General features: G+C 32.1%; 2 protein-coding genes across 4 annotated transcripts; both read right to left on the reverse strand.

Annotated features, from left to right (window-relative positions):
* Positions 1 to 1187: 1187 nt before the first annotated feature.
* On the reverse strand, positions 1188 to 7487 carry LOC100775254 (protein STRUBBELIG-RECEPTOR FAMILY 2). The gene is made up of 16 exons (XM_006576788.3): positions 7236 to 7487; positions 6846 to 6943; positions 6345 to 6471; positions 6182 to 6253; positions 6019 to 6084; positions 5327 to 5398; positions 4583 to 4654; positions 4388 to 4453; positions 4242 to 4307; positions 3748 to 4145; positions 3245 to 3522; positions 2870 to 3135; positions 2603 to 2750; positions 2065 to 2204; positions 1819 to 1975; positions 1188 to 1612 (listed from the first exon to the last, which is right to left on the reverse strand). Exons 1-16 carry the CDS (start codon positions 7274 to 7276, stop codon positions 1424 to 1426), a joined length of 2256 nt encoding a protein of 751 aa, XP_006576851.1. The 5' UTR covers positions 7277 to 7487; the 3' UTR covers positions 1188 to 1423.
* Positions 7488 to 10410: 2923 nt separating this feature from the next.
* SPL9C (squamosa promoter-binding-like protein 9c) lies at positions 10411 to 15702 on the reverse strand. 3 transcript variants are annotated; one of them, XM_006576789.4, is made up of 4 exons: positions 14036 to 14957; positions 13364 to 13387; positions 11374 to 11513; positions 10411 to 11244 (listed from the first exon to the last, which is right to left on the reverse strand). In XM_006576789.4, exons 1-4 carry the CDS (start codon positions 14380 to 14382, stop codon positions 10652 to 10654), a joined length of 1104 nt encoding a protein of 367 aa, XP_006576852.1. In that variant the 5' UTR covers positions 14383 to 14957; the 3' UTR covers positions 10411 to 10651. The 3 variants fall into 3 exon arrangements, with proteins under 3 accessions (XP_006576852.1, XP_014629260.1, XP_003520534.1); XM_014773774.3 differs by having other exon boundaries at positions 11374 to 11523; positions 11634 to 13387; positions 14036 to 14159; XM_003520486.5 differs by lacking the exon at positions 13364 to 13387 and having other exon boundaries at positions 14036 to 15702.
* Positions 15703 to 23251: the final 7549 nt, after the last annotated feature.

Consider the following 23251-nt stretch of genomic DNA (forward strand, 5'->3'; position numbering starts at 1 on the left):
CACTAATTGTATTTCAAATCAACATGATAAGATTCAGAATTTTATCTGGAAATGAATTTTGTTTGATTTCATAATGGTAGAAAGGTTTTCTATCGTGAGAGTGAAAACTGTTGTTTAGTATAAAATGAGGACGTCCAGGTTTAAACTTTGAATCTCATGTAAATTATTTTAAATTTTTTTATTATTAGGTCAATCATAATGAGTATTTTTTTTTTATCTTTGAGTTTCATAATAGCCTAAGATTAATCATGTGTTTCTCATGAACGATTAGAGTTAGTATGTTGATGTACGAGTTTTGCTAAGACAAAATTTCACTATAAATGTTACAGAGTAATAAGAACTCAAACGTTCAAGTTAGTAAAAGTTAGAGTGAAAATAAAATTAGGATTTTAGTCATAGTTGGTTGTCGTTTCTGGATTGCTTTTATATGCCTTTATAGTGAAGAGTGATGTTGATAGAATAAGATGATGCATATTTATGATCTTAAGAGTCCATGTTTTTTGTGTCATAATTCAGTGTTGCTAACAATACTTGAAAAATCTATTCCCCCCTCCTCCATCCGATTTAGAGCATATCTTATATTCTCTGGGGTCTCCATTCTTTTTTATTTGTCTTTTGAGTTTTCTACATACAAACCAAAAAATGCAATAAATTTTTTATCTGAATAAAATAGTTTTGAGATTTCTTATTTTACTCCTTTTCATTTCTACTTCACAATATATATATATATATATATATATATATATATATATATATATATATATATATATATATTAAAAATTAGGTGAATAATAAGGCTATAAATATAATTAATAAATTAATAATTAATGTTATCTTCAACTTTTAAAATAATAAAATATAAAAACAAAAATATTTCAGAGATGTGACCATTAAAAAGGAATAGAGGAAGTAACTATCATTTTTACCTTAAATACATCTTTTCTTTTACATATTTGGTTCATATATATATATATATATATGTGTGTGTGTGTGTGTTTTTCAAACATGTAAAGCTTTTTTTATTACAATTATCCATTAAATTATAGCGAATAGTCAATTATGGTTTTAGTTGTACTTGATTTTCGTTGCTAGGTTGCCTTTAGTGGCTTTTCTTGTGAAGTCGATAGAATAAGATGATTATTATTTATGATATTTAAGAGTCCAACAAGATGGAAAATGTCCAAGCTTCTTAAAAACAAGCGAGCAGAACAAACTAACTGGGGTTAGTTACGGTTTCCACGTGTCACTCATGTAGCAAGTCTGTACAAACGGATCAAAAACATGTTCCTCATACTTACAAGAGAAAAATGCCGTAGCAGAAATCAACCTCGAATTTCTAGCACGTTAATGTCACCCTATTGGAATTGAAAGTATGTATAGTTTTTCTCTGTCACACTCACACTGATGCTGTGCTTGTGCATCATCAGGCTGATGCATGGCTCACTGCCGGTGGAGAACCCATAAAGCATATGTTGGTCGAATGGAAAGACCTCTCAAATGGATCCACTTCAGTGCCATCTGCTACATCGCTCTTTTCAATGTTGAACTTTTGGTATAAAGCTTCAAGAGACTCCACAACTTCGGACATTGGAGGACGTAGTTGCTTTACAGGCTGCAGTCGTAAAACATAGAGACAGATTTCATGCAAGAACCAAAATGGCAACATATGCACCATTGAGTAAATTCAATTTCTTAAGGAATTTTTTTATCCTACAGAGATTCATAATAACTCACATCTTGTTCAACCAACTCAGCTACACACCCTTGACATTTCTGAAAGAGTTTTATAAAGCTTAAAAGAATTATGTGTTAATATACCTGTATGCAGAGGGAGATGATATCAGCATAACGAGAAAGAGCCTTGGATGAAAATGTTCTTTCCATACGGGGATCTACCAGCTGTTCCAAACTTGCTCTGTAAGGAAGCAAGGGTGGAGCCCATTTCACCAGATATTGTTCGTCCCTTGGCCTGGCTCTGTGTTGAGACAAAATTGACAAAAGGGTCCATCATTCAATTCAACTACTACCTTTAAGCTGGGCGAGTGGTAGAAAGATAAAACGTACCCATCGAAAGGTTTTCTTCCTGTTAACAGTTCCAGAAGCAATACCCCAAAGGCAAAAACGTCTCTCTTTCTGCTGCTGGTTCCTGCTTGGCCATGATCCGGTGTAACGCAGACTATCTCTCCAATATTAATCTCATCAGCCTGTTTTCAACAATCACCAAAGCGATCAGTGAAACTATGCCTATAATGTGAATATTTAAGAAGATTGTTATCAAACTTCTGATTCATTTTGCAACAGCTGTTTTATAAAATTTAAGCAGCTTTTAGTTACTATCGAAAAAATTATAGTACAGTTTAACAAGAAAAAGAACACATCCACTTGTTATCAAACTTTATACTTGAATCCGTTTGGTTTAAATACAGAATGTATCCTATGAAACTTAAGCCCACCCAAAAGATAAAAGCAGCCGGTGAGGTGTGCAACATATAAATGTTACCTATCAATGAGTTATGAACTGGACGATGGCTAGAGTGCCAGACCGATGTTAGGAATAACTTCAGCAACTAGAACCTTAGCAATGCAATGAGTAATGACTAACCGGAATTTCGACTTGATTGCTGATCAGTGGTTTCAAAATAGCCAAGCAACAGTCACAAACACGAGGCATCAAATTTTCATCGAGTAGAACATTGACAGCCTTCAAGTTTCCGTGTGCCACGGGAGGGCAGAACGTTGCATGCAAATAGCTGAAACATTTGCATAAGGCTCAAGAGTTGAGACATATCATAATGACCAGAAACTTTTGCACCAGGACCCTACTTTCTTATTAACGAGTATTAAATTTGGGTGGCAACATGGAACTTACTCCAGAGCCTGAGCAACACCTAGAGCAATCCGGAGACGGTGGACCCACGGCAGAGATTTGTATGCCTCATTGTGAAGAGCATCGTTCAGAGTGAAATTTCTAACGTAATCGTAAACAAGAAGATGCTTTCCATGCTCCAAACAGTAACCATTGAGTGCTACTATGTTGGGGTGCTTCAGTCTGGAAATCGTGCCAATAATATCCAAGAACTTTACCTCTTCTCTGAAGGACATGCCCGCCATGTTTATCTTCTTCACGGCCAAAATCTTCAACAAAAAACCAAAGAAAAAAGATGTCATATAACTTGAAAGCAACAGTTTGAAATCTGAAAGTGATAAAAAAGATTAGTATTTGAAAGATAGCTTGAGATTCTACTTTGCCATCTGGAAATTTAGCTCTATAAACAGGGCCAAGAGATCCCTCTCCAAGAACATTGGCTTCATTGAAGCAATTAGTAGCCAACTGAAGCTCCTCTACTGTGTAAACTTTCGTCCTTCCAGTGAATCTGCTTCTTTTGGAAAAACTTCTTCTTAATGGTTCCTCTGTATTGTTATGGTTCAGGGAAGGCAATCCCACAGGGCCCAAAAGGGATGCGGAATTAATGGGGGGGACTTGTGGACTCTGCCTCTCCTCTAGTGCGTTAGAAGTGATCCCTATTACCAGAGTGAAAAAATAAGTAAGATTAACGACGTAAGTGAATTCATACAAATTCTAAATGGAACGGTATAGTGAATACTAAATGAATTTATGTAAAGGTAGAAGTGAATTTTCAATAAGATTAAAATTTAGTTGTATTTTTTGTTCAAGATTTTCATAAGGGCACCTCAAGTTTGCATATAAAGTGCCTCACAATCCATATGCATTTCTGTATGAATTACCTATGGCTTCACTGATCGGATGAGAATGCAATGAGCCATGGTTGCTTTCTGAGCTTTTCGAGTTCGGGCTCTCTTCACGACATTTATTCAATCGGGTTGCAACAAAGAGCGCCACTCCGGTGGCCATCAGTGTTCCTCCACCAATCATACATGCTATTCCTCCAGGACCTATACGTTTCTTCTTGTGCTCACTTACTCTGAGAGGAGCCTCATTTACTCTGGGAAGATCCTCACTTACTCTGGGAGGAGCCTCACTTACTCTGGGAGGGGAATAATTCTTTATAGCATTTGCCTGAGTTGTGGGTGGGCTACTAGTGTTATGCTCAACTGATACAGTATCCAGAGGAAAACTCCAGGGAGGAGAGTTGTCCGCCTCATAGAATTTATTCTCGCCAATCCTAATTGAAGGTATAAAGTGTGATTATTCAGTGTTATGCGTTCATTATTTCATTTGAAACTAGAGGTGATTAACACTTGAAATAGTTTTCACTAACCATAAATTCAGTATGGATTGAAAATGCTGTGGAAGAATGCCACTAAACAGATTATCTTGAATGTTCCTGGAAGTATAGGCAAATGAGCAAAGTAATAGTTATAGAACTGAAAATATACATTGGGAAAATGTGAATGATAACCCTACAAATCTGTGAGTGGAAGTTCAGCCAAGTAAGTAACTGATCCAGTGAATCTGTTATTCTGCAGGAACCTGCACATAAGCACCACTCTACAGATCAAAAACCAGACCCTAACAAAGTATAATTCTGCCTTTAAGTATATGATGAAACATAAATCAAGATAGAAAAATAAATAAGGCATCAGACAGAAGATAACTTACAATCTGGCAAGGTTTCTTAAGGAACCAAATGAGAACGGCAGATCTCCTGAGAAATTATTGTATGAAAGGTCCCTGAAGAAAGAAAATCATCCTTTACGAGGTTCCATACAATGAAATTTGAAAACAGAAGAATGTTATCAGCACACTTTTTTTATAAAGTGATATTCATGAGTCCTACTTGATATGTTCCACTTCCTATTTAGAGGTCCTAAGTGAATTTCCCTAATAATAATGTGTTGGAAAAAGTAAGTTGCTAGCATTTCTCTCTAGAAGAATATAACTGCATAAGAATCAAAGTGTTTGCATTTTATTGTCTCACTTTCTCACAACTCAATCAGATCAAGTTTCATTGTATAGTATTATTATCATAGTGCTTGGCTTCGGCTAACCTTAAAAGATTTTTTATATTTTTATAAGCAGACACCTTTCTCTTCGGCTTCTCAACTATCATTGTCTTTATTCAACAAAAGATAGCAGAAAGAAGACTTGCAATCTAGATTTATTTATTTTTGGTAGAATGATTTACTTTTACTTAATATATTTTATGTAGAAAGTTCTACACATACCATTCAGTCCATCACCAATATTTAAAAATTGGGAAGCTTTAGAATATATTCAAGGATCTTTCTCACAGATCTTGAGAGCTTTAACTTTCAAGCACCTAAAATTTGAAGTGGTTGAATTGCTTATTCTTTTTATACATATCCAAAGGCAGGTTAAAAGACCCAGGAGAAAAAGACATACATTTCTCTGAGATTATCTAAACCAGTAAATACATCACCAATGGGTCCATGTAATAAATTGTGGCTTAAATTCCTGCAAGACAAGATAACGATGATGATTTCACTGCCATTAGTAAAGCTCAATCACTATACCATGCATAAGAGATAGTGTGAAGAGTAAACTATAATTGATATTCAGTTAAACATGTTTTCTTGTATTACCATCTCTACCAAGCTTGATCTAAAATCAACAATAATGTGGCAAGCAAACTAGCATTCTGGACCCTAGAAAAGTATATTTGCTCATAATTTAGTCCTAAATTTAAACTTATATGATTCAGCCGTAAATCATCAATACCCGTTTCATGTCACTCCTTTTATTATCTCTGTTGAGCAGTAACTTGAAACACATTTAGATAATTTAAAGACTGAATCAAACACATAATTTACCTCAGGGACTAAATAGCGAATGTGGTAACTTTCCAATGAACAAAATTCCATTTTACTCCTATTGTAAATGCCATAGATTTTTACAATTCTCAATGAGTGTGGGATATTTTGGTTCAAATTGTTGCAATAAGGCAGGCTTTATTTTATTTCTGCGGTATAGAAGCATGAGAACAACACTGCTATATATACATGTACAGGTATGCTTATCAGCAAGCATAGAATTTAATTTTGCGGGGACAAGGTGAAGAAGAGAAGCTGGCCTACATATGTGAGACATTGGGGGGTAGACCGAATGGTATTTCGCCCAGGATCTTATTCGAACTGACATCACTACAGAAACCATAACATTGAAATAAATAAATATCAGATCTTGACGATAAATTATCCTGATAAGAGCCTAATGCCATACAAACAAACACACACTCACAGTTGCTTCAAGTTAGGTAGATTATATAAAAGACTTCCAAGATACCCAGTGAGGTTTAATCCTTGAAGTCTTCTGCATGTACACAGAGAGAATTACTAACAGTTATTAGTGACATTAACTATGATCTAAATAGGAAATATAATCAGTGGATTTTGTGCACTACAGCTGTATGACTGATGGTCCAGAACAAGCAACTCCTGTCCAAGACTCCCCACAAGGATCGGTACCATTCCATCCTTTGAGCATTGGTGGGTAGTTAAAGGTTCTGTATAGATCCTGAAGAGCTAACACTGTTTAAGCAAAAAAAAGTACAACAAATAAATAAAGTGAAAGAGCAGAAGATTAATACATGGTCAAATTAAGTTAAAATGGTTCTTAATTTTAGAATAATAACAAAATCTGAATATGCAAAGCCTAAAAGATTATATCAGTGGCCAACACAATTCTCAAACACAAGCATGAAACAAAGTTTTAGAATCCATTCAGTTCAGGATTCAGTGACGATGGAAATTAAAATTCTATAGCATAGTATGTTAATTTTTGAAGCAACCAAACGCATAATATGATGATAACGGATAAATTTTCAAATGTGTTTCCAAGATTAAGAACAAATTCTATGATTATTAAAGACTAAAAAGAGTGAACTAACAGTAATCTGAGTTACCTTCAGGTGGATGCGTGAACGCTAAGCTCTGAGAAATCAAAAGTGACGAGAAGACAGAGAGGTTAAGAAGCACTGAGAGGAAGTCGCTAATCATTTTCCTGAGTATTGGGAAACACACAGAAATATCAACAATATTTTCTCTTTGCTTTCTTTTTCTGAGTTCCAAAACATGCATGCAATTTGTTCTTGTGTGGAATTCGGAACAGAGCTTAATGGAAGAGAAGATTTTAAGGAAAACTAAAGAGAAGGAAAAAAGAATCAAGATTGCATTAAGCTGTGATAGTGAGATTGGTGTCTTCAACTGTTTCAGTCCGTTATATTGGTTTCGGCGCGAAACAAGCTATTGGGGCTGTTTAATCAACTTTTCTTGAGCTCAATTTGAGGAATTACCTCTGGGCTTCGTGGGGTAACTGGCCCAGTATACAAATCATTGAGGGTATTTACTTTCTGCACTTCACCACCTGCTTCCTGCACGTCCCATTTTTATTGTCTGGACAAAATTACTCTTAATGAGTCCAGCACTCCCTCCCCCCAAATGCAATTTTGGAATGGGTATTTCGTAATATACCTACAATCTAGAATGGGTATTCTAGAACACCTATTCTAGAAGAAAAAATCCAAAACACTTTTATGGAATGAGTATTCTAAAACACCTTTTAGGATTTACAAAGTCTATTATGGAATACCCATTTCAAAATACACTTGTAAAACTGGAATGTATTAGGGAATATTTATTGCAGAAGTCAAAAAAATCAAAAGTTTTATATTACGGAGTAGGTGTTCCATAGCATATTTTCAAATTTATAAGTGTATTACAGAATACGTATTTCATAATAGACTTGAAAATCCCAAAATATGTGGAGAACACCCACACGTAGAAGCCAAACATGCACACCAAATCCTACACCACAACAGACCAAAAGTCAAACACTCACTTATCTTCGTCGGCGTCATGCCTAGACGATGATTGAGGGAAGTGTGTTGTGTGACTGAGGGAAGCAACGGCATCACGTGGGATTGCCAACTTAGGCAAGGGGGCCACATTGAGACATTTGGGGGAAGGGAGTGATGAGATTCATTAAGGATAATTTTGTCTACACAATAAAAATGGGAAGTGCTAGAATAAGTGGTGAAGTGCAGTGCAGAAAGTAAATACCATGATTTTTTCTTCTGTTCTACGCCAAAGCAATTCATTAATGATAATGATATGAATATGGACCTATAATGTTTATGGAAAATAATTTCGAATAAAGTTGATAACAAAATCATTTATAATCTAAACAAGTCGAGCTCTTTTATTCTGTCAAAAAAAAGTCAAGCTCTTTTATTTGAAATGCCAAGCAATAATTTCACACTAATTATTGGTTCTCTTATTTGAGATACCAAGCACAATAATTTCCCACACTAACTGTTGGGTTCTTTGGAAGCATGTGAACCAACCAGAAAAATGATAATAAAAATAGATTATTCAAATATTGCTTATAAGGTATTAAAAGGTAGGCTTCTATTCAACAAATGAAAAAGGTAGGCTTCTAATCCAGAAGCCAAGCAAAAATCCATCCAGAAAACCAACAGCCAAGGCCTATTTTATTGGCTTTATGATTTCTCTGTTTTTCTTTATGTTTTCAATGAAACAAAAAGTGAAAACGAAAATATGTTAGAGCATTTTTATTTTCAATTTTAAAAATTAAACTTGCCAACAAAGCCTAACATAATTGACAAATAATTAAGTCTTTTAATCATGTTAATAAAGGTTGAATTTTAGGATACCTATATGAAAAAGATTTGATCCATATCCATTCTAAATAGATTTGAAGTTTCTACACCCCAACAATTCAACCCAATAAGAATCCAACACATCATATACCTTACAAGGTGGGACACCTTCTCACTTAGATATGAGTGTCATTCTTATCACTATTTCAAGTAACTACCTTATAAGTCATACGAATCACATAGATACAAGTGTTTACAGAAGCAGTATGGGATTGACAGCTTAACTAATTCAATCTCATTTAATTAAAACCACCCAACGCCTATAAATAGCAGAACCCTCCCTTCTCTAGATACGCATCATTCAATATTGTTGTTACTCTACCAAAAATTTCTATTAACTTGAGTGTTAAAGTGCAAATAATTACTATTGTCACACAATACACTGTTAGCTACCACACCTAACAACCAACCTCAACACGTGCTCCCAACACTCCATCCACCCCAGCTCAACATTAATTATCTAGGGAACATCCTTAGTGCATACACTTGCAACGAAAAAATATTAACTCCAAGTTTTCAAAAATTCTGAAAACAACAAAAGGTCATTTAACCATGTCTTCACTCATCATGATGACATTTTTGGAATTTCCATAATTTTGGTTACCTGCATCCCCCACCCTTTTGTTTCATTATATACTAGGCTCCTTAAGTTCATTCCCCCTTTCCTATCATGGTATTCATATAAAAATTGCAGGGTAACATTTTTCAAATTTCCATAATTTTGGTTTCATTCCTTACTATCTTTATGTAGATTGCAGGGAATAGTATATGGTAGTACTTTAATAATGGTACAGGGGCAATGCAGTAGACACTGGTTCCATTGGCGGGTTTGTAGGCATAAAATTGTGTTGTAGAGAAGGGTGAAAGGTCAGGACAGTGCTCATGAATCACGATGACTTGGGATTTAATTGCATAACTAAGGTTGGATTTGGAATTTCAATTTTATTTTTGGTCCACGGGTAATGATTTTATTTCAGTTGGTTCCTCAAGCAGGTTGGCAGCAGAACAAGAGGAAAATAAATTTTGAACGAAGATGATGGAAAAAATTGAGAACGAGAGTGATGGAAAAGAAAAATGAAAATAGAAATATCACTTCCAAAAGCTCTAAACAAGTTGCATATGAACATTCATTAACAAATGAAATAAATCTCTTCTATCATTTAAAGGCCTGTTCAGTTTTCAGTTAGGAGGACCCAAAATCTATTCAAAAAGTAAAACTGAAAAACCTTTGGTTTAAATTAAAGTCGATTGTGAACTGAGATTTACCTAAATTTTTCCTTGAAACTCAATTTAAAATGAAAACTTGAAGAAGAAAAGACTAGTTTTGCAAACTCAATTTGCTAAATGAAATTTTGAGTTAGAACTTGCATTTACAAATCTTAATCTAAACATTCACTAAACTCAACATTGTGTTACGAAATTAACTGACTTTTGAACAAATTTGCTTGTTTGGATTAAAGTTTACAAACTCAAATTTAAACGAATTTAGTTTTGCAAAAACAAGCCCACCTTTTCTCTCATTTCAAACTAAACTTCAAAACAAAATTGAGACAAAACTCAGTTTACAATCAGATTCAGCTGAAAACCGAACACCCCTTTTGGTTTTAATTATTAAAACCTGCATAGGAGTCTTCCTTACTGAAAACCAAACATGCCTTGTTCTCCAAGTCATTCAACTTAATGCTGTGCAAAATATTCTTAGGCGAGCAATGTGTGCAACACTATGTTGACAGATAGTCAAAAGATAATATCAAATAACTTGGAGCAGGGGTAGCAAACAGCAAAGAGGTGACAGCAATGGCAGAAGACACCGTACCTATGCTTAAGACACTAACAAAACACAGTCGGGTGATTTCATTCGCCGCCAGAAAGTTCCACAAATGAGGCAAGGCTACCCACCTTGCTTATCAGTTTGAACAAACCAAAACAAGAAATAGTTATCATCAATCTGGTCAGTAACCAAGTAGGCACAGGTTTGTGCTACATTTTATTACAAACCTGACAAAAAAACAAAAACAAAAACAAGTGCATTAAAGTGACCAATGAGCAGATTCATATGCCCTGGACTGTTCTAGATCCATATAATGTCTCCTGCCTTGTTGGGACAGGTCCAGCTCACCGTGAAGTTGGCTACTGAGAGGCTGCGAAATCTGACCGAGACCTAGATCAGGGACCCCCTCGGGCGAACAGTTACCAGAATCAATGCCCTTGAAACACCACGGGGTATTTGGAAGTTGATGGATTGATGCACCATGAGATGATGCAGCAGGCTGTGTCATGGGCGTCCCGTGGAAATTTACCATGTTATTCAACCCAAGACTTGGTGCTGGGTTTCTAGAACCCCATGTTTGATTTGACAGAAGAGAGAGAGCACAGCTCGAGGTGGTGACCCCAGTGTAACTTTCCCCTGGAGGATGTCCCGGGCCGGCGAAGCTTGTCCCACCCACCGAACCTTGCAAGAAAAGGTCAGATGATGTCTCCGAGTTCCCGTGCCAGCTGAGGGTGGAGGTTTGATTTCCAGGCGCTAGCTCGGATGACCTAGGAGTTGGAAGTGAATTTCTCAGACTAAGTTTTGGGTATGAAGCCAATTCCATCAGAAAGTTGCCACCTCTGCCACTATGATCTGTCAATAGAAGTGCCAGAGATTAGAATTTGTTTTATATGCCAGGAACGGCACAGGCTGAAACTAAATATGCTTCCCTATGGAAAAATTGAAAGAGACATGAAACTGATTTTTTACTGAGTTTCTAACCAAAAGCAGATGAAGAAAGTCTAGCATAGCGAGAGGTCAAGAGGGAGCTGGGTGGGGGCTTTCTCCGACGTTCATTATGGCCAGCTAGTCGCCTGCGGCAACTTCTTTTTCCTTGATCAAACTCAGGAAGCTGATGAAACCTGTGCAAGGCTATGAAACATGATATTAGCTTTTACAAATATAAATGGTTCCAATTTTTTATGTCAAAGAGAGGTGAATGAGTACAAGCATACCCAAGTGCCAAGACTAGAAATACTAACATGACAAGTCTACTGTTTCCTTAGCATGCCAAGCTGTTGTTGCCACAAATTGGAAGCACTTAAACGCATCTCTTGTTTGATTAAATGCACATGCAAATGAGACGGAATTTCTAACTGATTTGATTTTGTCATCATTGCTAAGATTACAGAACATAAGCAAATATGTATAAACCCAAGAAAAAGGGTATTCCATATGATGTAGTAATAATTCTCACATCTTGCAGTAATGCACATCATGTGAGCATCTAACATGTTCCTTTAGCCCTGTTTTACTGAAGCAATTCTCAAACATTGCTCAAGTAACATCCTGTGGCTCCATTATACTTAGAATTCAGCTTTAACATATTAGTAAAATAAGACCAAAACAATACCAATAAAGTTCTTTATCTTCTCTATTACCAAAAGGGATAGCATTGTATTTACTCTTTAGTGAAAGACATCAGAATAATTCAAAAGAGAAGTCATCAAGCTTAAATAAAGGAGATAAACTACAATGTGTATCCATCGGATAGTACATCTGAAATGCAGGGAGATTGGATGCTAAGAAATCCATCTTAAATATCTGTTTACTATCTTTCTCATAATATGTATTTTATCTTAGCATATTCAGAAGAGTATTGTTTTTCATATTAAGGAAAAGAGTAACTTTTGCCTTAGACAACAGTGGAAGAGCCATGAGATAAAAAGAAGACACAAAATACTCTTGGAACAGTCAACAGAAAGCCATCCCAGCTCCAAAAAAAAAAAAAAAACTGCAAATAAAACCCACATTCATTGACTGATAGACCATATTCTCCATATCCAGTGGTTGGAAACTTTCCAATTATGATGACCATCTGTCTCCAAAATACAAACTTATTGCACTATTGAATACTATCCTAGAATGCACAGTAGCACAAATGAGTCAAATTGAAATGGATAGTACATGTGACAACTGACAGTCTGACATAGCTAGCACCATAATAGAGATGAATAGTCATAATAGCAAAGCATGTGGTTAGGATTGCATGATCCAGCAACATCAATTGCACTCATTCTCAATAATGTGCCAACAAGTCAAACTAACATTAGTCAAGGAGGCAATACATGAATAGTGTCTTCATGCAAGGAAATTACATGAACAATCAGACAAACTATCTGTTTAAGATAGATAAAATTTAATATTCAATAATCAGGACCCACTTTATGGATGACCAGACAAGGGCAGGTTGCAGCCACTCACAAACTCCAATCAGCAGAAAACTATCATTATGATAATAATAATGCAAGCCTTAAGAATCCTGGGTTCACTCAGATCAACAAGGAATTGCTCATGTAGTACAAATAACATGCCTTTGCAGTTCGCACAATAAAACAATTTGATTCATAACACTAAACTGAAATACCTGGATGTATCTTTACACAGATCACATACCTATAGAGTTTTGGTCATGTTTGGTAACAGATTGTATTTGGAAAATAATCGTTATTTTATATTTTCAAAGGCTCTCTTAAGTAATCTATAAAAGGAAAAAAAATATTTCTCCAAAACAGATAATCCAAACACAGAAACAGTAAGGAGAAAACTGTAACAGCATATCAATACACAATTGAGGGCCCCCACAATGGCTGGAGGAAAAACAGCAGAATAGTAGTGTTGTGTTATTTTAAGACTACAACAACTTGCACACACCCACTTCAAGCCTTTTTACCGTACAAACGAAGTTATTATTTTTAATACCAAAACACACCTGGGGGCTGCAAGAATCAATTCGCTGAAAAGGAAAACAATATTTCACACGCGTTACAAGACAGCCATTCAGATAAGCACTTTAAAGCTAAGCTAGGAGGAAGAAAAAAAAAAAAGCAAAGTACACCGAGCACAATCAGCCAAATCATAACTGAACAAAAACATCTCAAGAATAGACACAAAGAATCACACCACACCACACCAAAGCCTGGAACAAATGCAAAACCACGATTAAGGAACTAAACCAACTCCAAACAAGTAACACACACACCTCTATAACTGCACCGACAAAACAGGATAATATATCTCACCTACACCCCAAACCGCAGAATAACGAACAAAAAAAAACTTAATAAAATAAACAAGACCCTACCCTACATTTTTTGGTAATGAAAAATTTAAAAAAAAAAAAAAAAAAAAGAGAGACTCAACAGGACCAGGATAGACCTCAAGACTCACGGAACACTTACAATGCTATTTACAGATTTTTCAGCAACAACTCCATGAAAATATGAATTTGTTCCTTACTAACTAGACCAATCTTCCTTGGCACCCTATCCTACTTTATCTCACCTCACCTAATATAGTAAAATATTAAAATAGCACAAGAAGAAGAAAAAAGAGAATTTTTCTTCAGATAATAATAATAATAATGAAAGAAGGGGGGGTTGACCTGCTACACTGTTGACAAAACCTTTGTTGAAGACCAGCAACAATGACTGTAGGGGATTTAGAGTGCATGCCACAAACTTTGTGTCTAGAATAGTAAGTTTTTGCATTACTCAGATCTACTTCGCACCCTTCAACTTGACACCTTGGAGGTTGAGCTGGTTGAACAGAACCACCTCTTCCTTTTCTTGAAGAGGAAGAAGAAGAAGAAGTAACAGTGGTAGCAGTAGTAGCAGAAGAAGTAAGAGAGGTAGCGGGAGTAGCAAAACCCACATCCTCAAAATAGATTTTTTGGCCGAATTTCAAACCGTTGAGGGACTCAGAAGATGAGAGTTTTGCGTCTGAAGCCATAGGTGATGGAGTGATAAGGTGAGGTGTCTAGAGTGTATTGTTATCGTTAGTATTATTATTCATTGTGGTTTGTTTTGATAAGGGAAAGTTAAGTGAGAGAGAAAGAGGTGGTTGAAGTTGGAAATAGAAGTTCATGAAAGGAGTTGTAATGGGAGAGTAAAGTGGAAGACAAAAGAGGGGGTGGAAGGGTAGGGAAGGTGGCAGAGTCAGGTACACTGAGAGAGAAGAGAGAAGGAGTGAGTGAGTGTAGTCAGAGAACCAAACACACCCTTGTCTGTCCAAAAACCAAGAATAATGGAGCCAAGCCAGCTACGAGAGACAGATTGTACCCTCTCTTTTTTCTTTTTTTCTTTTTTCTTCTCAACACAGACAATTTCTCTCATTGGTTCAAAAGTTCCAAGTTTTTAACCATTCCAGGCCTAACAAGTATAACTGTCGTTTTGTGCAACTTTTTTCTGTCCTTGTCACACACTTGCTAGCTGGTGCTACATACGAATGGGGTGTATCCATGGACCCAAATTTTACAACATACCATCATTATATATTCATTTCAGAATCAAAAGAAAAAGAAGACAAAATTTGCAATTCTTAGAATTGTTATTGGCCTCGATTTTGGACCGACTGTATTAACCTGTTGACATGGAAATCAAATATCTAACCGGTTTAACTTACTAGTTGGATCGCATATACTTGATATAAATCAATTTAATTTAATACGATTAGACTCTAAATCAATTACTCACGAAATCACATCACTCTTATCACAAAATTTAATTTACATCTTATACTTATTTTATTTTATAGATTTATTTATTTTTTTATCAAACATAATTGCATATTAAAATTTGAAATAATAAAATTATTGTTATTTTTTAATTTTTCTTTCATAAGATTATATTTTAAATTCTAATTTAAGATTGTGTATATTGAATTTTGAATCTCATCAAAAATAAAATATTAAATTCTGAAAAAATATGTTAGCGTGCTGAAAATTTAATCACGTTCATGATTATATTTTTAAATATGTTAAAATTATTTATTTATTTTTAAGTTAAATTTAATTCTTAAGTATAGAGGTTTACGAGCTATAAACTTATTTAGAATTTTTTAAAACATAAATAGGATCATAGTGATGAATTCGTGACTTATCTGGATCCAGTCGATGAACAATCTGAAACTGATAATATTAATTCATAGGCTCTTCCCTGCTAAGTGTGTTTGGCAGAGGATCTCTTGCGTATTCCTCGTGGACGAGTCTTTCGCTTTCGCTCCTCTTATCAACAACAGAAAAAACAAAATAAAAAAGATAAATGTCAACCTACTGAAACTAGTCAATTTATGATCATTTAACATTTTTTTCACACGTTTCTTATATAATTAAATGATATTGAATAAACCGTTTACTGTGATTGAATGTTCTCTTCTCTCACGTGGTTATAAAATTAAAGTTAAAATATGATTTTTCTTCATCTATTTTTTAAATATGTGATTTTATTTATTATATTTTTTAACTAAAACATTTTTACTTCCACTTTTTTAAACTATGTAATTTTATTTTTTCTATTTTTAATTGGGATATTCTTTCTCATTTTTAAAAATTAAGTGACTTTAGTTCTTTGATCAATTTTTAGACTTGTTGATTGTATATTTTTTTATTTTAAATAAAGTAAACTCGTTAACAATTAAATAATTTTAAAAAAATATTTATAATATGTATAATAAACAAATAATTGTCCTTTAATATTTACATAATAATATTTGAAATTAAATGTAAAGACTAAAATAGTGAATTTTTAAATATCTCAATAAAAAATAAAAAAACTAAAGTCATAAACTTTTTAAATTGAAAAATGAAATGTCTCAATTAAAAAATTAAAAAACTAAAATTATAAATTTAAAAAAATAAAAAGACTAAAATTATATTTTATCCTAAAATTAAAAGCACGGTACAAAAGTCAGTATTAATATAGGTTGCTTAAGTAATGGTAAGCGCCTTACACAAAATATGAAAATGAAACACTTTATTTATTATTTATTTACTTATTAATTACTAATGAAAACCTAGAACTTAACATGTTACTTTTGTTTCTTTTTATTACGTGTCATAAGGAAATTTTTTATTTTAAAAGGTTAAAATAACATTAATTAATATACGTTTTAAAATAATAATATATACATATGAAAATAATAAATAAGAGAAAACGCATATTAAGAAATTGTCAATTTTAATTACTTTTTTCAATTTATATATTTATATTTTTAAACCATAAGAAAAAAATGTTTACATCGCACAGAAGGAGCTCCTTTGGTTTAGTAGTTCCGTAATTATTTTGAGACTTTTAAGTTTGATTATTTTTTGTCAGCTTAATTCGGCAATCACCTTGCCATACCGGTCATTGACTTAGAAATTCCTAAGTCCATTCGTGTCTTTATTTATTTCTCTAATGTTCCTAAACTCACGGCCACTTTTAATTGTAAATCTATAAATTTATCATTTTACACTCACGCGCGTATATATAATAAAGACATTATTGAAAAAAGTATTTTATGTGAAAATAAGATAAATGAACATTTATCATTAAATTTTATTATAAATAATTAATATTATAATATAAGTCATATTAATTTTTAAACAAATCTAATTCGATTGATTGAACATGATAGATAAATATTATACATCTCAGTATCGTGTTTGACTCCTATAGATAAAAAATAAAATAAAATAATCTTGAAATTTGATTAATAGGGGAGAGAAAAACATAAGTTTTTGTTTTGAAAAAAGTTTTATGCAAAATTAGTTTTAGAAAAAAAAAATGTTATAATCATAATAAAGGGCGATTTTTCTTCTTCGGAGGGAATGGTGTATTAAAGAAGAGAGTTTGACTTGTTATTTAGTTTAATTGGAAAGAAATTAGAGGAAAAGAAGAAGTTTTTTTAAAAAACCCCTTTATTTACAAGTTTAGGGGAAAATATAAAATACTAAAATGTCGACTTTGTTTCAATTCTTTCCCTCCTTCTCAACTCCCTGTGTGTTTGGAAATCAGTTCAATTCTTGTGTTTTGAAATCAGTTCAATTAAACTGTCAACCTATATTTAAAGTTTCCTCTTTGATTATGCATTAAAAGTTGGAAAGCTTCCATTCAACGTGTGGTCCAAACATATTTCCAAACGCATATACCATGCATATATATCAATTTATGATTATTTTGTTGCCATTATCTATAATTTTATATAATGTGATTTTTATTTATATAATTATTAAATTATAAATATATATTGTCTTAGTTTTTTATATTTTTTTGTTAAAATTGAATAATAATAATAATAAATATAGCATCAGAATTTTTTATATATATTTTAAAACAAAATATTATTTATCAGTAAAAGATTAAGTAATTTTATATTAATATAAAATTTTGTCAATTTGTATCCTATGTAATAAGAGTTTTGAATTCTGTTAGAATTTTACATAAAATTGTTGAAAAAAAAGTTAAATAATATTTTTTTTCTACCTTAGAAATTACAAATGACGGTTATATCTCTTAAATCATCTAGTAAAAAATTGATTCTGATTCTACTCACGGCATGTGATTATCGATTCAGGAGAATTTTATATGTGATGTAACTTAAACACAAGATATTCTATTAAATCAATAGTTTTTATTCATCTGAATACAATCAATAGTTTTTATTCATCTGAATACAATAAAATTTTATTTTAATGCATTAATTTTTTGGATTACTTATCGAATAATATAAGAGTTTATGTAATTTATAATGATATAAGTTGATCTTCCTGCTATGTGGGTGCACTTCAGCACTTATGCGCTTTTAAATAAAATTTTGTTTTCAGTAAATATTTTAAATTTTAATTTTTTGTACTTAAGAAAATTATTATTAGGTTTGGGTTTCTATATTTTAAAACTGAATAAGTTTAGCATCTACCGTACGTTGAGTGACTTTTGATAAGTGTTGGCTAACATCAATCCAGTCCAGCATTTTCATATATATCTTCTTTTTTTTTCATAAATTACCATATATATCTTAGTCATTACTGTTTAAAATCTTATAAATACCTTAATATTTAGTTTTAGTTAGAAATATTTTTTTTTGGTTTAGATCTATTTGAAAAGTGAATTATTTGGTGTCTTCAGTGTTTTTTTTAATCGTAAGTTAGCTAATTATAATTTATGGCATCATTATCATATCATGTACGGTGATAACTGTCACGTCAGTGTGTCGCAGTGAGTAGGAAGAAAAAGAATGAAAAGGAACACATGCATATAAATAAAGTTATTTAATTAAATTAAATTATAAATATAATTAGGATATTCAGCAATTTTTTTCTCTTCTTTATAAACTAATGAAAAAGAGGAAATCTATCCTATTTTTTCTTCTCATTAAAATTTGGGATATATATCTTGGAAGAGATAAAAAATAAAGTAAAGATAAGTAATTGATTAAAATACACATGATAGAGAAATAAAAAAGAAAAAAAGACTAATGAAGTATTGGTCAATTATAAATATTTATATTAAAGAAATATAAACGAGTTGACTGAGTAGAATGAGTAAATATTATAATTTTTTTCATCATGTCAATTCTTATCCATAAAAAATAATTATAGATGTTTATATAACATCAATACTCTTAAAAAAATTCGGCTTATCTTCTTTTCTTTATTTAAAGGAAATCGACAGGAATGAGCGAAGAGGGAATAAAAATAAGAAGACAAGGCTCCGGCAGAGATGAAACCCCTACAACTTCTAAAATGTCTCTCAAAACTCTTACATGCAATTATGCAACTTAATCATTTTGGTTCTGCTAAAATGAAATGTGCGGTTCAAAAATACAGTATAATTATAATAATTGATTAATATTAAAAAATTTAAATTCTATAAATTTTATTTGCATCCATTAATATCACGACTCATTAAAATTATATATTTTTATATTATAAATTAATACATAATTTAGAGTATAAATTTCACTCTCATTGTTCTTTCAATAAAATATGTTCAATATTCTATCTTTTTTCATTTGTAGGTACATTTCACACATTATTTTCGTTATAAATGGAAAAATAATTCATCTCTCAACCATTGAGTAACTTTTTAAAGTTATTTTTCATCCATCATTTATTTACTCTTAAAATCTTAGATTATAATGTATAATTAATCGTAACTTTTAGATTTAAAAAATAAATAATAAAACAAGAAATAATCTCTCTTATTTCTCTCTCTTAATATTTAGTATAGGAGGGGGTAGTGTTGTATTTTGTATTTTTGGGTGGTGAGAAATAAGGCAGGCCTTGTGCATTATTTTGAACTCCTTATGCCTTCAATAAAATTCTTTTGGCCTTTTAAAAAAGAATAGTATATGATAAATTTTAATCATTAATATTTTTTAATAAACAGTTATAACGTCACCTGAAGGAGTTACTATAACTCCTCTGTAGAAACCTGAATCCATCCTCGTGGATTAAAAAGTTCATCTCTCACTGTTAGACAGCTCGGATACAACATTCATGAACTCACAGCTTCTTTCAGTACTGGAATGTAATAATTTGATCAACCTAAGAATCAGTGTTATATGAAACCTAAAAAAGTTAATTTCACCAAATTGCAGTCCACCAACACCAATTGCAATACAACTTTCTAGGAATTCTATAACAAATATGTTTCTTAAACTTGAAAAGCAATACTCAACACAAATAGGTTACACGAGAAAAAAAAAAAAAAGTTTAATACGTGCACATACTATACAATTTTTTTTCTAAAACAATGTAAATCTTCTAATAAAAATGAACTTAAAAAGACTCAAATAGACTAAAAGACTTAAAGATTTTCTTTAAATTATTATTTTATTTTATCTTAATAGAAATATTAGTCACTTGTATGATTGATATTCTTTGTAAATATCTATTTAATATGATATGTACTGTGTAATAAATTATTAAATAAAAAAATTGAATTTAATGTTTATTTCTTAGTTGTAGAATGTAAAAATAGTGGTAGAATAGTCTCTTTGAGCCTATCATCTTCTTATAGATGACTCAAGTATTTTTCACATAGTCAAGAAATTAAACTCCAGTTAGTAAACATATTTAAAATTTTGTTATCTATCAATTAAGTTGGACGGCATTGGTTGCATAGACTATACAATATAATACAATGTATATGTATTATAATTTGAATTATTATATTTTAAAAATGCATATATAAAAAGTAATATGGTATTGAATGACTATATATCTATCCGCCACTTTTGAATAGTATGCAGCAATGAATATAAGATGCCAAAGTAATTAAGTATTATACATCGTGGCAGATTTTGGAACCACCCACATTTTCTGCAATTTCTATCTACCACCAAATATCGCACTTACTTTCCAATAGACAAGATATGAGCCTGCAGAGGATCTCATTAATAACGACGCAACGAGAACCAACTAGCGTTACCACTTATCTTACCACCATGAGGCCTGAGCATCAGTAACTTATTCAAGCCAATATTCTGCGGTAAAAATTTAGATTATAAGTGTTACCAACTTTAATAACTGAAATGGTACACTGAACTCAATAAGAGAGTACGTGTGTATTAATTTGTAATATACACTTTAACTTGTCTTAACTTGTTTTTATTTATCCAATGTCGGCAATGTGGAACTTCACTTTTCTGACTCTCAAGTTCAACTTGTTTCTTTTCTTTCTATTGTTTTGACTGTTTCTACTTTAATTTTTATTTTTTTTTTACTTCTACTCAAGTTAGCCTAAGAGACCTTAGGTTTGTGTTTCTTTTTTATGTGTTTGAGCTTGCGTGCAATGTATTACCAAGATCGGCATAAGGATAAAACTATTAAAGGTCAAACTTTAGATTCAACAAAAAAAAATTATTTCTCATTAGATTTTATATAATAAAAATGTCTAACATATAAAACTCTTTGAAGTTTATTTTGTCTTACTTATCATTGGATCGGTTGCGTACTGTCATCTAATAGGCCACAAGTCCTTTCATTTCTTTTTATTGCTTGGGTTATTTCAACTTCTTCCTTGTACTCAAGTTAGCATAAAAAATCTCATATTTATAAAAAAATTTTCACGTGCCTGACTTGTGCTTCTTCAGTCTCGTAGATCCATTTTTTTTTTCATCTTTCATTGTTGATACAGTTTGTTATGTCCTTCGGGCTTGATATCATGTTAGAGGACTCTGTTATTCCCACCCTAGTTTGTTGCTTTTCCACCCCTAGCTTTGTTTGTTATTTCACATTTTCAAAAAGACCCTTGATGAACATGTATTTCTGTTGTACGTAAACATGTTTCTATTAAGTTAGGGTGCACCCTTCATACCCAATGAAAACACTCATTGTGTATTTTACACAACATGAATGTGTTTTTCTTGTGTGTGAAAAACACATCCCCTAATCCAATAGAAATAAATTTATCGTGCACAATATATAACAAAAACACGTGTAACTAATTTTAGGTATAAGTTTTTTTTAAAAAAAGACTACTTTTAATTGTAATAAAAATAAAAAAAATTGTGATACAACTTAACCTTTTTTATCATAATCAAATTAGGTACAATACAAATAATTTTTTTAACTTAAATTGAATTAATTATGATAAAAGTTATCATTTGTAATAATAATCAAATTAATTCCAGTAAAAAGATAATCAAATTATGATACTAATTAATTTATATAATAATCAATTCAATTATTATTAAAAAGGATAACTTGTGTTTTCATTCATTCAAACTTTAAAAAAATAATATATCACAATTAATTCTATTGGTATAAAAAATAATGTGTGTTGTCATTGAAATTATTTGTATCATAGTTATTTTGATTACCAAAATAAAAATATATATATAATAGAATCGTAATTTCGTTATGTATTTAAATTTTAAATAATAGTGGAATTATAATTTTATTGTGTATTCATACATAATTTCGTTGAATATATATGTATAAGCCTAAAAAATTATTCACTCTCGTCTTGCTAGCAAATCAAAGCTCCAGCTCCAATAATCCATTAATCAAAGAAAATAGGTGAGTTATGGAGGACAGAAATAGGTCATACCAAACTAGAAATCTATGTTAAATAAGTCTTGCACATTTTTCAAAATTTGACCAATGTATTTATGATAAGTGATTTTAAGGCATCACTTGAACTTTTTAAAACCCTAATCTAACTCAAAGACTTGTAGTACCGAAAAATAGAAAAAGAAAAAAAGACAACACCAAACCAAAGTTCACCAAAAGAGACTGCAGCACAAGCTTCTAAGCAAGTCAACTAGATCTAACACTAGCTTACGCCTTCTTTGGGAACTCACTCTCTACAAAAGAAGGATCTCAATATCAATATCATCGTGCTTTTTTCAGCTTTACTCCTGATCGTTCACAATCATCACATGTTCCCCTTCTTTAATAGGAACACATTTTATCCATGCCCCCCTTATTTTTCTTCCTTTCTTATGTTTTGTCTTTCTATCTCCTTTGAAGATAAAATAACTAAATAACACTCAAAAGGCCAAAATGTGATAACACCTATTCCTAAGTTGACTAGATGGACGTGCCGGGCTTTATGTTGAAAACTTCAATGCAAGATTGGAGGACATTGAGGCTCATTGTTGACATAAGTTGTAGAAGACTTGGAATTTCAATCAGCATTGGACCATTCAACAATAGTTAGATTACTTGACATCACACACATGCTTGTTGAGTAAACAAACGTATCAAGAACTTAGTTAATTAAGAGAAATGAGAAATCCTCTTGTACCCACACGTGATGAAAAAAGAATATCTACAAAATTTCAGGCTTTCTTTTAGCAATAGTTTTATAGAGAAGACTAAAGGAGCACAGTC

The sequence above is a fragment of the Glycine max genome, chromosome 3, assembly GCF_000004515.6.
Source record: "Glycine max cultivar Williams 82 chromosome 3, Glycine_max_v4.0, whole genome shotgun sequence".
Classification (NCBI taxonomy): domain Eukaryota; kingdom Viridiplantae; phylum Streptophyta; class Magnoliopsida; order Fabales; family Fabaceae; genus Glycine; species Glycine max.